Source organism: Sparus aurata, chromosome 23, assembly GCF_900880675.1.
Source record: "Sparus aurata chromosome 23, fSpaAur1.1, whole genome shotgun sequence".
In the NCBI taxonomy this organism is placed as follows: Eukaryota; Metazoa; Chordata; class Actinopteri; order Spariformes; family Sparidae; genus Sparus; species Sparus aurata.
In genome coordinates this window covers 18,650,300-18,664,194 of record NC_044209.1, presented here as the reverse complement: position 1 = coordinate 18,664,194, position 13,895 = coordinate 18,650,300, and the positions used below count along the sequence as shown (strand labels likewise).

The following is a 13,895-nucleotide window of genomic DNA, read 5'->3' as shown; positions in this document are numbered from 1 at the left end:
CGTGAAGCTATTAGGGTTACGTAAACAGTGCTGCAAAGGGCAGCGGCTCGCTGACGTCTAAGGTTAGGCATTTATAAGATCACTCAGTGGTAGTCACATTTACCAACTACGCTGCTTGGTGAAGCAACAAACGTTGGGAATTGACCATTACCCCCGATAGAAAGTCGCCAGCGCGCCTCATGGAAACAGTCAAACACGTTCGGCCAATTTTCCGAGCGTGTTTTACACTGAGCCCATTTGTCCGCCGACTCGCGAGGGAGAAAATCATCATGTTGGGCATCCATAACCTAGAAGTCTGAATAACAGGCTGGATATCCATCTTAAAGTGTTAAATGTCATATTGCTATATAACAATTTTTGTAGACAAATCATTATTTGAAATAATAATACATCTACGGAGCTTGTAGAAAGGTGCAGAATAAAGGTATATTCTCCTTTTTAACATGATTGTAAATCATTTGTCTGGTCCAAAATTATTGTTTTGTTTACCTCTGTGTAGCAATTCTGACGGGTGGTTTGTGAGCAATTAGCTGGTATCATAGTGTATATTAAACCTGTGTGTGTTACTAAATCTGCATTCACTGACTCATGGCCTCTCGAGAGTGTCGTCAGATTTAAGACAATTATCATATTTGGACGGCAATTTTGCCATCCATACGACGTACCATAAATAATGTCAAAGTTGCCCTTATGCATGATAATTTCACCATTTTGTGTCGCTTCTATTAAAGTTTGGTTTACGCTGTCCCATTTCAGGTAATTTTCCTGGTCCGGGTAGCAAAATATGGATCCAGACATGCTTGGTGTAAGCTCTGATGATGAACACGGCTGTCCTCGCCACGTACGTATTTGAAGCGACATGCAAGTGGATGGCACTCAGCCCTCTTACTTAGGTGTGTGTGTGTGTTAAAGTAGAGTTGTTTATGATGCCCCACTCATTCCAGTTACTTATTTAATTATGCAGGGGTGTGCTGGAGGAGGTGGCAGCATGGACAAACAAACTGGTTAGGAGGGCCAGCCCTGTCCTGGACTGTCTGCTGGATCCCAAAGAGGTGGTGGGTGAGAGGGGAGGACGTAAGCCAAGCCGACGTCAATCAGGGACGACACCTCTCACCCTCTGCACCAGACTGTCGGAGCCTCGAGCAGCTCTTTCAGCAGCAGGCTCTCACACCCGCTGTGTGGGGAGGAGCACTACCTCATCATTCATCCCCACAGCCGTCAGACTGTTTAACTCAAGCACGACCTGAACAAACACTTTCCACTTACTTTATGCGTATTTGTCTGAATTCTTTATCCTTAATGAGTGAATTTCCCAGTTGTGGGATAAATAAACCCCATATAATCTAATCTAATCTAATATGATATAATATAATGAGTTTACTTTATGAATAATAACAGGCTTCCTGTTTTGCTATCCTGTAGGCTAATTAATTTTCTGTAAATGGGCTATTACAAAAATTGCCTGACTGATGATCTTATGAATTGGCTAGCTAGGTTATATTGATGTAGGCTACTGTCTTATCCCCTTTTAAATGTTATAAGGTATAAGGTTATGAGGTATTCACGGATCCAGCAGCTGTTGATGGCCATCTGATGAATGCCAGTTCAATATTCACTTTCCTTTTACCTCTGTTTTGTTCTCCTAGAGGGAAATATTTGTCTCTTTAGCCACTAAATGCTGCACTAAGCTAGCTCTGCCTGCCTGTTGTTTGATGCTAAGTTGTCGGGGTTTACTTGCTGTAAAACTAAACTAAATCTGGGTGGATGAGAGCGAGGAAAATGAATCAAATCAAAAGTCTAAACATTATAAAGCTCCGCAGGGCAGAGGGGAAGCCTGAATGCTACTCGATAGCGTCGGGGATTAGCCTGTCCTTGTGGTTCTTTCAAGAGGGGAACATGTTTATTGATCTGATTGACCTCCCTCTGTAAGGTGAGTCCAGGTCTCCAGGTTCACATTATCAGATGTGTTTGTCTGCGCTCTCAGTCCATTAAGGAAATAACTATCTGTTCACAAGAGTCCTAGTCCAGACAAGTCAGATGAGGGGAACCCTCTGAACCACCGTATGTTCGGTGTACGTGGGGTCGTCAAATCATTACCGATAACTCACACATTGAGGCTGAGAAATCTGAAAATACACTGCTGATAGTTCTAAGCTGTTCGGTCCAAGAGTCTCAAATTACATCAACCGATGAACATGGTGATGTTCTGTTTTTCCTCAGAATGTAATGAAATAGTGACCCGACATGTTCTCTAAAACAGACCGGGGCGGGGACGCACAAAAACACAGGTGTCGTGGCTGCCATAGTCATGCGGGGTAATGTTTTGCTACACATATTTACAATCTCATGTTGTTCACGTCATGCAGGGAGTGAGGCATCATGGTTGCATGTCACAGAGAATAACACAGTTGACAGATTGCTTGTTAATCAAAACATACAGGTGGCTGGCGAACTGAGCCTGGAGTGAAGCCAGGACCCTGATTGGCTCCGAAACCTGAAACCTTTGTATTGGAAACGGTGCGCTCATGCTTCATTCAACAGATTCTCTGCAAGATTGCCCGGCCTGACACGCAATGGCCCCGGGTCTCACGCCATGTGAACACTAAATGACCCCCTCCTTCGCTCAGCATACACGGTCAAATGGTGTCTTCTGAACCAGGAAGTCATCAGGCTGTTTCCCTCATAGTGGCAGGATCTATTTCATTAAATTAAACGAAATAGTTCTGCAAAGAGAAAAAAATAATTCAGTTGATTTGAATTAATCCAATAAAAACAGCTAGACATGCAGAACAGACATTTCATTAATACTTAGAATCGTCTTTGGTTTGAATAAGGGCAGTAAAGTCGGCTTTAGCAGCTTCAAATCATGCAGTGCAGTGGTGTATGTATGTAGTGTTCATACCAATGAAGAACATGTACTGCACGTTTCATGTGACTAGAGGTTCCCAGCGGAGCACAAACATCCCTTGATACTGCGCAAGACTTTTTAAAAATAGGATCAGAACATGCACCTCCGTGCTTTTACTATCATGTCAGCATGTATGCACCTGCTGGAACTGGGACTCACACCTGTGCTGAATCAGGTGAAGTGTATGTTCGGTTTTTGCTGCATCTGATTAAATATTACGAGGTGCATCAACTATTTTGTGACCATATAAAGAACCGTTTCACACACTGCTTGTTTGTTATTTTTGAAGAATCCCCCAAATCCTTATCTTGGAGTTTTAGGTCTATCAGACTCAAGACAGCTGAGTTATATCCATTTAATATGTTTCTGTAATGCCACCATCAGCTGAAATGCTATTGAAAATGTGCATATTTCACTGCATCACCAAGCTTGATTCCAATTTCACCAAGATTCGTGCCAGATGTGCCTGTAAAAACTGTCTAGTCAAGAACACATATATCATTTTAGAAAATCGCTTTGTCATGACCAGATGTTACACGTATGAAAATATTTTGAATCATTAAATTAAGTGGTGTTGCAAAAACAAAAAACAATGGCATATTTGGGAATTGTGGGTCCCTCAGGCTAACATCGGCCAGCCATAAGTTTAATTTGCACTTTCTCGGCCGTGCTGCAGATAAGAGCATAGATAACTGACCCCAACACGGATGTCATCTCCATTTTTTTTTTTTTTTCTTGCAGGTGTGGCTTAGGTTTGATCTCATCAATTCACATGCTGCTATCAAGTTCTTTTAGTTAAAATGCACTGTTATTATATACAAAAAATAAGGGATATCAAGGTGAACGGGCAAGCTGTTACCATGGTAACAACTGCGCTGCAAAGTAACACAACCTTAAATGCGTAAACAGAAAATAAGGTGCAACAACATGTCAAAATTCTCCGTCTCTGTTATTAATACTTCATACTTAGGGGGCGGCATATCACCAGAGTAACTGCTGACTTCTGCTAACTGTAGTTGCTGTTAGCTAGTTTACTCAATTAGCCGCTCAGTTAGTGGTCAGTAGGAGGTCAGAGGGGCATTGTGATGCAGGACAGACACAGCCGAGGGTTAGTTGCTAAGCACGTTAACTTCAGTAAACGTCTCTGCGACGCCATGCGTAGAAGTCTTTGACATAAGTTTTTAAAAAAGTTTTTTCTGCACCTTTATTTGCGCCGCGCTCGAGCAGATACATTTTAGACCATATTGTCTCTGTGACTCACAATCACACAGAGAAATACACCTTTAAACACACTTACGTACGCACGCACATATGCTCCCACTGAATGCAAATGTTTCTCACCAGCGGATGGTGTGTGAAGCACGTTACGTGCAGATGGCTCCCCGCGGTGTTTCGTGCCATCACAAGGAGCAGGGGCGATGACGCAGCGCCAAAGGTGTCACTCCCCTGTTCTCCTGAGAATATTCGCTTTCGTAGCGAATATGTAACTGCTATCTGTCGCTGTGTTTCTTCTACCATTTTGTAAAATTAGGAGAAAAAAAAAAAAAGCAACAAAACATTATTGATGCAAATCTCCAGCTACTGTCAGCAAAAAGACTTTCACACTGCTTCTCCACAGTCGGCCTCAGCTGCGTCTTTGGCCTTTTCACTGACAAATATGAGGAGACAATTCATTCTCCTGTTTCATCTTTTTTTTTTTTTTTTTAACAAGGTTGGTTTCTTCACAATAAAACATGGCGCTGCCTGTTCTAAAAACATCTGACATGTAGATTTATTGTCGCCGCTCCTCCAGATCAAATAACACAGGTTTTGTTTTCACATCAGCTGTGAGGCACCGTGTCCTCACAGGGGGCCACAACATCTTTTTTTTTCCCCTCTCCCGTCGTTTCTGTCCTCTTTACTAATTGATGAAGGCAAACATGGCTGAGAAGGAAATTAGTCTAATGCGTATGATTGGCCGTGGCCTGAGTGGGCTGCAGCTGGTGTGTTTACTCTGCTTGAGGGCCACGTTGGCAGAACAGAGTGTGAGTGAGTCGAGGTCCGGCCATGTAACAGCACAGGCTGCAAAACAGGACGGGACACTAAATACATGATACAAGACAAAAAAATTAACAGTGTACAGCGACAGATAGATTGTCCCTAAACTGTACTGCATGTTTGTGCTTTCTGGGACTGACCATGAGCTGACTCTCAGGTTTGTATCTGTCATTGAGGCTGAGTGAAAGTGTTTCTCTTTCTCTGACCAAACAAATACAGGAACTCTGCAGGCTTTGCTTTTGCCGTGACCTGTCAGCATGACATGTCAGCTGTTTCCAAGAAACTGAATCATTTGTCAAATATCCATTAGGCTCTAAAAACCACACTGTTGAATCGGCAATTTAACTTTCATGGAGCTGTCTTTTCAGCATTCTAAAATGCACGAGTCAAGGGAACCGGTAGAGCAAAGATGCCAACATATTCGGACTCATTGGACTGCTTTCCCAATTGTGCCACCCACATTACCCACATTGCAAATTAGCTGCTGAGTGACATCACCAGAGGCCCATAACTCGTTTATCAGTTTATATACAACTTCCTCTGGAGCCACAAAAGGCTCACGTATCCCGAAGTGCTCCTCAAGACCTGTAAACAAACTTTAATGTGTAAAAATAGGCGGAGTGACCCTTTAAATGTGTTTTTAATCAGTGTAAAAAGAAGAAAGAAACTTCCTCTGATTACAGCTATACCTTGCACAGACATACAGTACGTACAGACGGGTGAGGATTTCATGATATCCCCTCCATCATGTCAGTGTTATGGCAGTGCCTCGCTTAACGAGCCATTCTGCACGTGTCCTGTTATATTCATCACTGGGAACACACTGGCTTAGTTACTGACCAATAGTCGAGGAGCGAGGCGCTGGTCCACTCCACCCTGGTTACACAAACCCATCGCTGAAGCCTTGAACAACCGGGCTTAAGTACACCTATCCGATTTCATGCCCAATGCCCCACAGAGGGCTAAAAAGGTCATCGGTGTCGGTTTAAGGTTTCACATGAAGTCAAGGAGTTTTTCTTTCGGCCTGTTGTGAATATTGTATGAAAAATTATTATTATTTTTTTTTTTAATCATTATTTCAAGCATAGTTAGAGCGAGGGGAGACAAGCAGGGACAGAGGGAGCGATGAATAATATAAATGTCAACCCCCGTGAACCTCACTGACAGCTGTGTCGCTTTGACTTAATCCGGCGACGAGGAAAAACCCGACACACTGGCAGAACTGAAGCAGCAACTGCCGTCAAAGCGGTCATTAAACAGCACAGGACATCTTACTTTACTTACTTACTTTTCTTACTTTTTGTAAGGTACGGTTTTGTGTTCGCAGCCTCTGCAAACTATTCAACAGTTGTCTCTTTATGCTCTTTATCCAAATGTGCGCTACGTAGTTTTTATCAGAAGATCTTCCCTGACAGATTTTTTTATTTTAGACCTAAAAAAACTGGATGAACAAACTGTCTTCCTTGACTTGACTGAATAAACAAACTGGCCTTAAAGGTGCTATTTGTAAGAAAAGTTGAGTTTTGAGTCTGATTCCCAAATCATCAAAAACTCACCCATTGGGATGGCGGCCGACCCAAAGTGTCAGTTTTGGATGAGAGTTAGACTCATGTAGCACCTGTAAAGGACAACACACATTAGTCTGTTTATATGTGGCGGACCCTGTCATCTCTCTAGCTTCAAACTGTGTTCTTGGGACCTTACTGTCCTCTGAGATCATCTTGTTTATTCAGCTCATTAGTTCCGAGTATGTATTATTGCCTCAATAATACTATAAATATCAAAATTCTGATTTTGTATCAACACAGCGCCCCTTTAAAAGAACATTTGATGGCTGATATCCAAATGCATACTATCTACTTTTTAACCCTTTATTAACCATTATTTGTAACGTACACACAACAACAAAGCGCCGGAACGATAAAGCAACAGTAAACGCCGTACGCCATATGAAAAAAAGTTACTGAAATAATGCTATCGCAGTTGCAACACATGAAGTCACTGTCTCCTCACACCGGTTCACAGGTGAGGAGGTAAGTAATAGGTGATAAGTGGCCAAGGTGGCAGAGTGGGTGAGCAGAGTTTGAGTCACAAGCAGCGGGCGCTATCTTTAGACTGCCTGTGGGGTCCTACAATTAACGCTTACCATAAAGTCAATACAAAGCGGATTGGATGGCTCGCGGGCACAGGCGACACCGAGCTGCTCCTCGGTTGTGGAGCTTTCTTTGTCTCATTGTGACGCTGCGCACATTGTGTGTTACTTTCACAACATATGTGACCTTTTTGTCCGACCCGGCTGAGAGTTTCTATTTTTAAATGCATTAATGGGACTGTTTTCCTCCCACTTTCAGGAGCTCACTTCTGTTTAATTATCTGAACTGGCTATTGTCTTCATCGGTACAGCGTGTGGAGGAAAGGTGTCTTAGCCTATTATGCTGGCTGTATCGCAACAGTGTTTTCAAGTGGCCATTTTGGTCTCGAAAACCATATTTTTGATCACGACAGCGCTTGGTGTAATTCGTTTAATTGTCGTTCCTCCACGTGGGGTTGTGCAACAAAATGCAAGTTGAAGTTAAATTCTGATATACAAGAAAAGCGTTTACGATGGAGGGTTGAGAATGAGTTCAGAAGTGATTCAAATTAAATAAAATAAGCAAACAAAAAGGGAAAATGTGATAGGCTCACAGCTACCCAGTTATTCCTGATGCAGACTGTGGTCTGTTACAGTAACACTATCATATTAAAGGGGAACTATGTCGTTTTGGCGATCAGGGGAGCACTTAAAACCTTCGACTCCCTGAACCAGGCCTTTGTCAAAAACCTCTAAAAAGATCCAGAACAGACAGAGAGGAGGAGATGGAAAAATGTAACAATATCGTTGTTCCTTATGTCGAGGGAATATCTGAGAAATTCAGGAGGATCTTCAATAAACTAACTAACTAATGGCACAACACAGGAAGGCCAACGTCTCAGGTCAAGACTCTGTATGTATTCCACTTACATCTGAAGGAGACACGTAATTCCATGGTTGACGACCTAGCCTTAGCAACACACACGAGGGCACTGTTGGGTCAACGACTCACATGAGGCCCTAAGGACACTGAAACTCGGAGCTTGCGGGTGACCTTAACGACTCTGTGAGGACACTCCCACACAGAGTTTTAAAGCCTGCCAACCCCCCTCCAGTTAGTTAGAACTGGAGAGGCCTCTTGGACGAGAGTCATCCAGAAACTGAAACACATCCAGCTGGCTACGATACAGCACTTAGAATCCCCAGAGCACTGTTTGGTGCAGGGTCCGCCAACACATAAACAAAGAAAAAACAAAGAGTTTGTTTACTGAGTTTGTTTGGGCATAATCTGACAGTCAATAAATATATTAGTGTATTACCCAAGACTACATAGTGCACCTTTGAAATATTTGTTTTAAAAATTGGACAGAGGACAAGTAAAATGGACAGGAGGAAATAAAACATAGGGAAAATAAGTGAGTCTGTAACGTCTTGATGTGAAGAAAAACATGCTGCTGACAGTTTGACTATCATAAAAGTGCACAGCACACTTTCTTCCCTTTTAACGTGCCTTATTTGCGCTCAGTGTGAGCCGATGCGCCCCCTCCGCTCTCCCCAACCTCACTTACTCCAGCTGCTCTCTCCTCAGGGAGGCTCTGTGTTCGTACTAACTGTTGGTGATCGATGAAACAGATGAAGTCGATGTTCCAGAGCAATCTGTTGCAGAAGGTTGCAGCTACACAGAGAGAGAAAAGCCCAAAGGATGTTTTTTTTCTTTCTGTTGTATGCACAGAAGAAGTGAATGCACGGTGCCTTTGGCCAAAGCATTAAAAACACACACACACACACACACACACAAAAAACCTTGTGTTTAATATGATGCACACACTCCAAGCATCCGTGTGGAAACTGTGCGTAATTTTCAGCATGATGTTATCATCCCTTGGTTTGGTTAATTTGTGTTTATTGCGCGTGAAAACATTGTGAAATATTAAAACAGTCCTATTTCCAAAAAGCCCATTTCTGCCTGGTCCTCTGTGCATGAGGGCTGGACAGAGCTGACGCACACACACAGCCATAGTAACATTATCATTTCGGGTCTTGCTCCAGCTCCCCCACCCCTACCGCCAAACTGGATCGTGACGCATGACGCTTTGGGGAGGCGCGGCGCACATCCCCTATATAATCCCAGCCCGCTGCTACTCTCGCCTCAGAGAAGCCAACGAGGTTAGATCCCTCGCACCGCTGAGGGAAATAAGAAGGATTTAAAAAAAAAAAAAACCGTCACCACCTCTTGACCGCAACAGCTTGCAAGCATGATTAAGAAAATGCCGCCTGCAGAGAACGGGTTCGACATACCTGCAAAGAACTGCCACAGGATGGTGATCCTGGGCTCCACCAAAGTTGGGAAGACGGCCATCATCTCTCGGTTTCTGAACGAGAGGTTCGAAGACCAGTACACGCCCACCATTGAGGACTTTCATAGGAAATTCTACAGCATCAGGGGAGATGTTTACCAGCTGGACATTTTGGACACATCTGGAAATCACCCCTTTCCTGCGATGAGGAGGCTTTCAATTCTAACCGGTGAGTTGAGCTTTTAAAACCAGCAGCAGCCGAGTTCGCTGACTTTTGAAAAATGTGATTATTGTTATTGTTGCTGTTAATATTTTTAGTATGTGGCATTGACCCTGTCTTCCTCTCTTGTGTTCTCCAGGTGATGTGTTCATCCTGGTGTTCAGTCTGGATAACAGAGACTCCTTCCAGGAGGTGCAACGCCTCAAGCGCCAGATCTACGAGACCAAGTCCTGCCTGAGGAACAAAACAAAGGAGAACGCGGACGTCCCGCTGGTCATCTGCGGCAACAAGTGCGACAAGGACTTTTACCGCGAGGTGCAGGAGGAGGAGATCGAGCAGCTGGTCGGCGGAGACGAGCACTGCGCCTACTTCGAGATCTCGGCGAAGAAGAACACCAACGTGGACCAGATGTTTCAGACTCTGTTCACCATGGCCAAGCTGCCCGACGAGATGAGCCCCGACCGGCACTGCAAGGTGTCGGTGCAGTACTGCGAGGTGCTCCACAGGAAGTCCTTCAGGAGCAAGAAGTGCAAAGACGGCAACGCGTACGGGATTGTGGCGCCGTTTGCGCGCAGACCCAGCGTGCACAGTGACTTGATGTACATAAAGGAGAAAGCCGTCGGAGGCAGCCAGACCAAAGAGAAAGGCTGTGTCATATGCTGACACTTTATCTGTCTGCGTGTGCAAAGACTTTTTAAGACTTTTTGTTTCCCACAGCTGAGGAGGAGATCAGCCCCTCGGCGCACAGTTGCGCAGGAGCCCATCACTGTAGACTTGAGCCTCTCAGGGCCACAGAGACACACGGGAGAAGTTGGTCCATTCTGAAAATGCTGTAAAATCTGCCTCTAGAGAAAAAAAGAAATGTTTACATTCAGCTATTTTTGTTTTTTTCTTTTTCCAAAACTTGCTGGAACTTGAATGTGTGTTGCATTATGAACAAATTTGACTCTGAAAATGTATTTATTAAGTCTGAATAGACTTTTTGTATAAAAGAAAGAATAAACCCACTTGTTACTTTCATAATCTGTCGTCCTCTTCTCCTTCCTTTGAAGCAAAACACAACAAAGTCGCACTTAACACTGCACATTTCATCCCCTTAGAGGAAAATGACCTCAGTTTGTTAAAACACATCATTTCCCAATAGATCCTCCAGTTACTTGACGCTCATTCAGACTGAATATATTAAACTGCAACGTCCTGAACTGAGGGTCGTAGCACAGCGCCTTCACTCAGATTTAACAAGAGCTGCAATGATTAATCGAATAACTGGAATCTACTATATTAATTGCTATCTTGATAAAAGTTAAGATCAGTCTGAACGATCTTTTAAGAAAAAAACATCAAAATGATCCAATTGCAGCGTCTTCAATGTTAATATTTTCTAGTTTCCTAACTCCTCTCTGACAGTAAGGGTTGTTAAACATACATTTAAGGATGTCATTCTGGGGCTTTGGTTGACATTTCTCACAATTTTCTGGATTTTAAAAGACCAAACAACTAGACTAATAAAGAAAATAGTCAACAGATTCATCCACAAATCAAAATAATTGCTACTTGATTGTTAATTCCTCTTTCTGCCAGAAGCTATTCAAAATGGATTCATGTTTCCCACTACTTTATCTTTGGATTCTGCAGAAATGCCCTTTTTAAGTCCTAAAGCAGCAGGCAGATGTAGCAATTGCCCAGATGCTTATAGTAGGCCTGGACGATTATGATAAAAATAATAATGACGATTATTTTGATTGATATTGAAATCACGATTAATAAACACGATTATTCATTGATTTAAAAAAAAGTATTTATTGAGCCACCAAAACTCAACTTTAAATATAACTTTTAGAAAAACAACCAGAAATAAATTAGTAACAAGTAAAAAAGTAAATGATAATAATATTTGTATGTTTGCATGATGGCAACACGTACCGCTTGTCCAAAGTGTTGACCAGTGTCTTGTCTCAGGTGCGGTCACTGTGCTTTTTCAACGCAGTAATTTGCATACATGACGCGCATCGGCACATTAATCGTTTTTCTTCGATTACAGCGTTTTCATGATCGTGAGAAGCCTAAATCGAAATCGCGATCAAAATTCAATTAATCGTCCAGCCCTAACTTATAGTAGCTTAATTAAGAAGCTAAGACAGCTCAATTAATGTTGAAGGCCACAGACCTAAATAATGGTAAACCAGTTGTGGGTCAATTAAAACGGCTTTAAGCCAGTCAGTTCTTTGCCTGTTACTTTTATTACAATATATCACAAGATAACAAAATTAAACAATTTTTAAAAAACACATTTAATACAAATACTTCATAATAAAGTTTCCATTCATCGCAGAGCAATGCTAAAGGAGAAAAAGAGGATGCTGTCTGGCGTACAAAAACCATCTTGCATTACGATGCAACTGAGGAAAATAAGTCCTTGTTCATGTGTTTAAACGTCCATCCTGTATTCTTGAATCCCACATGTATCTGCTCCATGGGCGAGGGAATCAACAAGCACACAAAAAGTCCTCCCTGCCCCAGTCACAGCAACAATCCAGCCTTCAGTTTCACGATGCTTTGGGGACGTCAAACATACACAAACTCTTGTATTTCTGCAGCAGCTGGTTCTTGGTGCGGACCTGCTCCCGCAGCGTGGCCAGCTGCTGCTGCTGCTCCGCCGGACTGCTCTCTATCCCGGGCATGTTGGATATCTGCTCCCGGGCCTCCTGGATCTTCGCCTTCAGCTTGGCCAGCTCTTGGTGGACATCCTGGCTGTCCTTGTCCATGCTTAACGAGAGGAGGACGTACAAGACACCATGTTATTTCGCTGACGTGATGTTATTTTGGACATTTTTTTGTTTTAAATCAGCCGAGCTTTAACTAAAGGCTAACGGTAGCTTAATCTAACAACAAGCTTAGCAACTCCGAGAAAACGGCTGTTAGCGACGGATAAAGATGAGTCCGCAGAGCCATGAATATAAATACAACACACAGGAACCTGCAGGTGGCCTTACCATTTGATAATATCATGAACTAAGGGCAGCAGAGAGCAGTCATCGCCCTCTTTCTCGAGCCTCGGTTGGGACACCGCCATCGCTCTCCCTGTGTAGCGTCGCAGATAGTTTTACGTCAGTCCGCCGTCGCGTGATGACGTCATTTGACGAAACCTTTAAAAATGAAACGGGGAAGTTTTCCTTTTGAATGTTACTGCTTCAGATAGGCCTCTTCAGATGGTGCTCATGCTCATAAACAAAAAATAGAAAATACAACTATTTCAACTTTATTAAAAACTGAACTATCCCAAATTTGCGTATGCTTACATACTGAAGAGTCCAGCAAATAAAGCAGATGAAAAACATGTTAGTTAAGGCACAACATGATACAGCCTTCTTGGATTAAAAGAAAAAAAGTAATTTTTTGGATGCTAGGTCATAAAAAAATAGGTTCCCAGACAGGCTGAACTGAAAGGATTTCACTCATATATGACCACAAAAACTAGACTGACTCGAAGTAGAGTGCATACCTCCACCAAGCCCCAAAAACACTTGTTGTTGTGGGATAAATAAAGCCCATCTTATCTTAACCATGATTTAAGTTCACTATATAACAGGCAACCACTAGGACAACAAAAATATGCAGATGGAGTCATTATCTCCACTGTGTTGTGGAAGAATATATTTTTTATAAGGATCTGCATGAAATGTTTTCTCCACTAATATCCATGCATTATTCCCCTGGAAATTAACCAAAATGTTTTAAAACGCCCTTTCTTTCTTGCACCCTCGATCCACACCATACGTCAATGGGACAAGACCCACGCTCCATCCAAGTTGCATGGAAATCTGTTCAGCTGTTTTAGTGTAATGCTGCTGAAGAACCAACCAACCATCAATTGGATAGCCTATATTTCACCCGAAATAGGCCACAGATAATCTATTAATACACAGTACAAACAAATGTGACCTGCAATGGCCGGAAACAAATGCTTCACATGCCACTACCTAGCAACCTCATGAGCACCTATACCTTAACTCGACCTCCTGCGTCTGCGAGTGTGACACCAGACATGGTGTGCACGTTGCGCGAAACATGGCAACCTGTGCGATCACGGGTGTGAACAACCAGAGCAAATATGGTCTAATGGACCGCAGTGAGTTGTGCTATACGTCCATTCTGTAGATGAGTGAAGAGTTGTATTCAGGTCACGCATTTCTATCTGGGTGTCACTCGCTTGTTTGCACAATGGCTGCTCGGTGTTGAAATGATTGTCTTCGTGATATGGGATGAAAGCGGGTATCACGTCCAAATGCATTCTGTTTTTGCAACACAATACAGTAAACCCATATGAATAAAAATAACCTCTTTATCCTGCCTCGTTGACCC

The 13,895-nt window shown here is 42.9% G+C and overlaps 2 protein-coding genes across 2 annotated transcripts; one reads left to right on the top strand and one right to left on the bottom strand.

Annotated features, from left to right (window-relative positions):
- The first annotated feature begins 9,167 nt into the window (after nt 1–9,167).
- Nucleotides 9,168–10,556, top strand: LOC115575006 (dexamethasone-induced Ras-related protein 1-like). Its single transcript, XM_030406741.1, has 2 exons — nt 9,168–9,542; nt 9,673–10,556. Exons 1-2 carry the CDS (start codon nt 9,272–9,274, stop codon nt 10,194–10,196), a joined length of 795 nt encoding a protein of 264 aa, XP_030262601.1. The 5' UTR covers nt 9,168–9,271; the 3' UTR covers nt 10,197–10,556.
- Nucleotides 10,557–11,753: 1,197 nt separating this feature from the next.
- Nucleotides 11,754–12,679, bottom strand: med9 (mediator complex subunit 9). The gene is made up of 2 exons (XM_030407281.1): nt 12,527–12,679; nt 11,754–12,299 (listed from the first exon to the last, which is right to left on the bottom strand). Exons 1-2 carry the CDS (start codon nt 12,604–12,606, stop codon nt 12,080–12,082), a joined length of 300 nt encoding a protein of 99 aa, XP_030263141.1. The 5' UTR covers nt 12,607–12,679; the 3' UTR covers nt 11,754–12,079.
- Between the last annotated feature and the right edge of the window lie 1,216 nt (nt 12,680–13,895).

Excerpts from the sequence above, each read along its gene's own strand:
- LOC115575006 (XM_030406741.1), top strand. The coding sequence starts at position 9,272 with ATGATTAAGAAAATGCCGCCTGCAGAGAACGGGTTCGACATACCTGCA. Across the intron at positions 9,543-9,672 it reads GAGGCTTTCAATTCTAACCG|GTGATGTGTTCATCCTGGTG; the intron begins GTGAGTTGAGCT and ends TGTGTTCTCCAG.
- med9 (XM_030407281.1), bottom strand. The coding sequence starts at position 12,606 with ATGGCGGTGTCCCAACCGAGGCTCGAGAAAGAGGGCGATGACTGCTCT. Across the intron at positions 12,300-12,526 it reads GTTCATGATATTATCAAATG|CATGGACAAGGACAGCCAGG; the intron begins GTAAGGCCACCT and ends CCTCTCGTTAAG.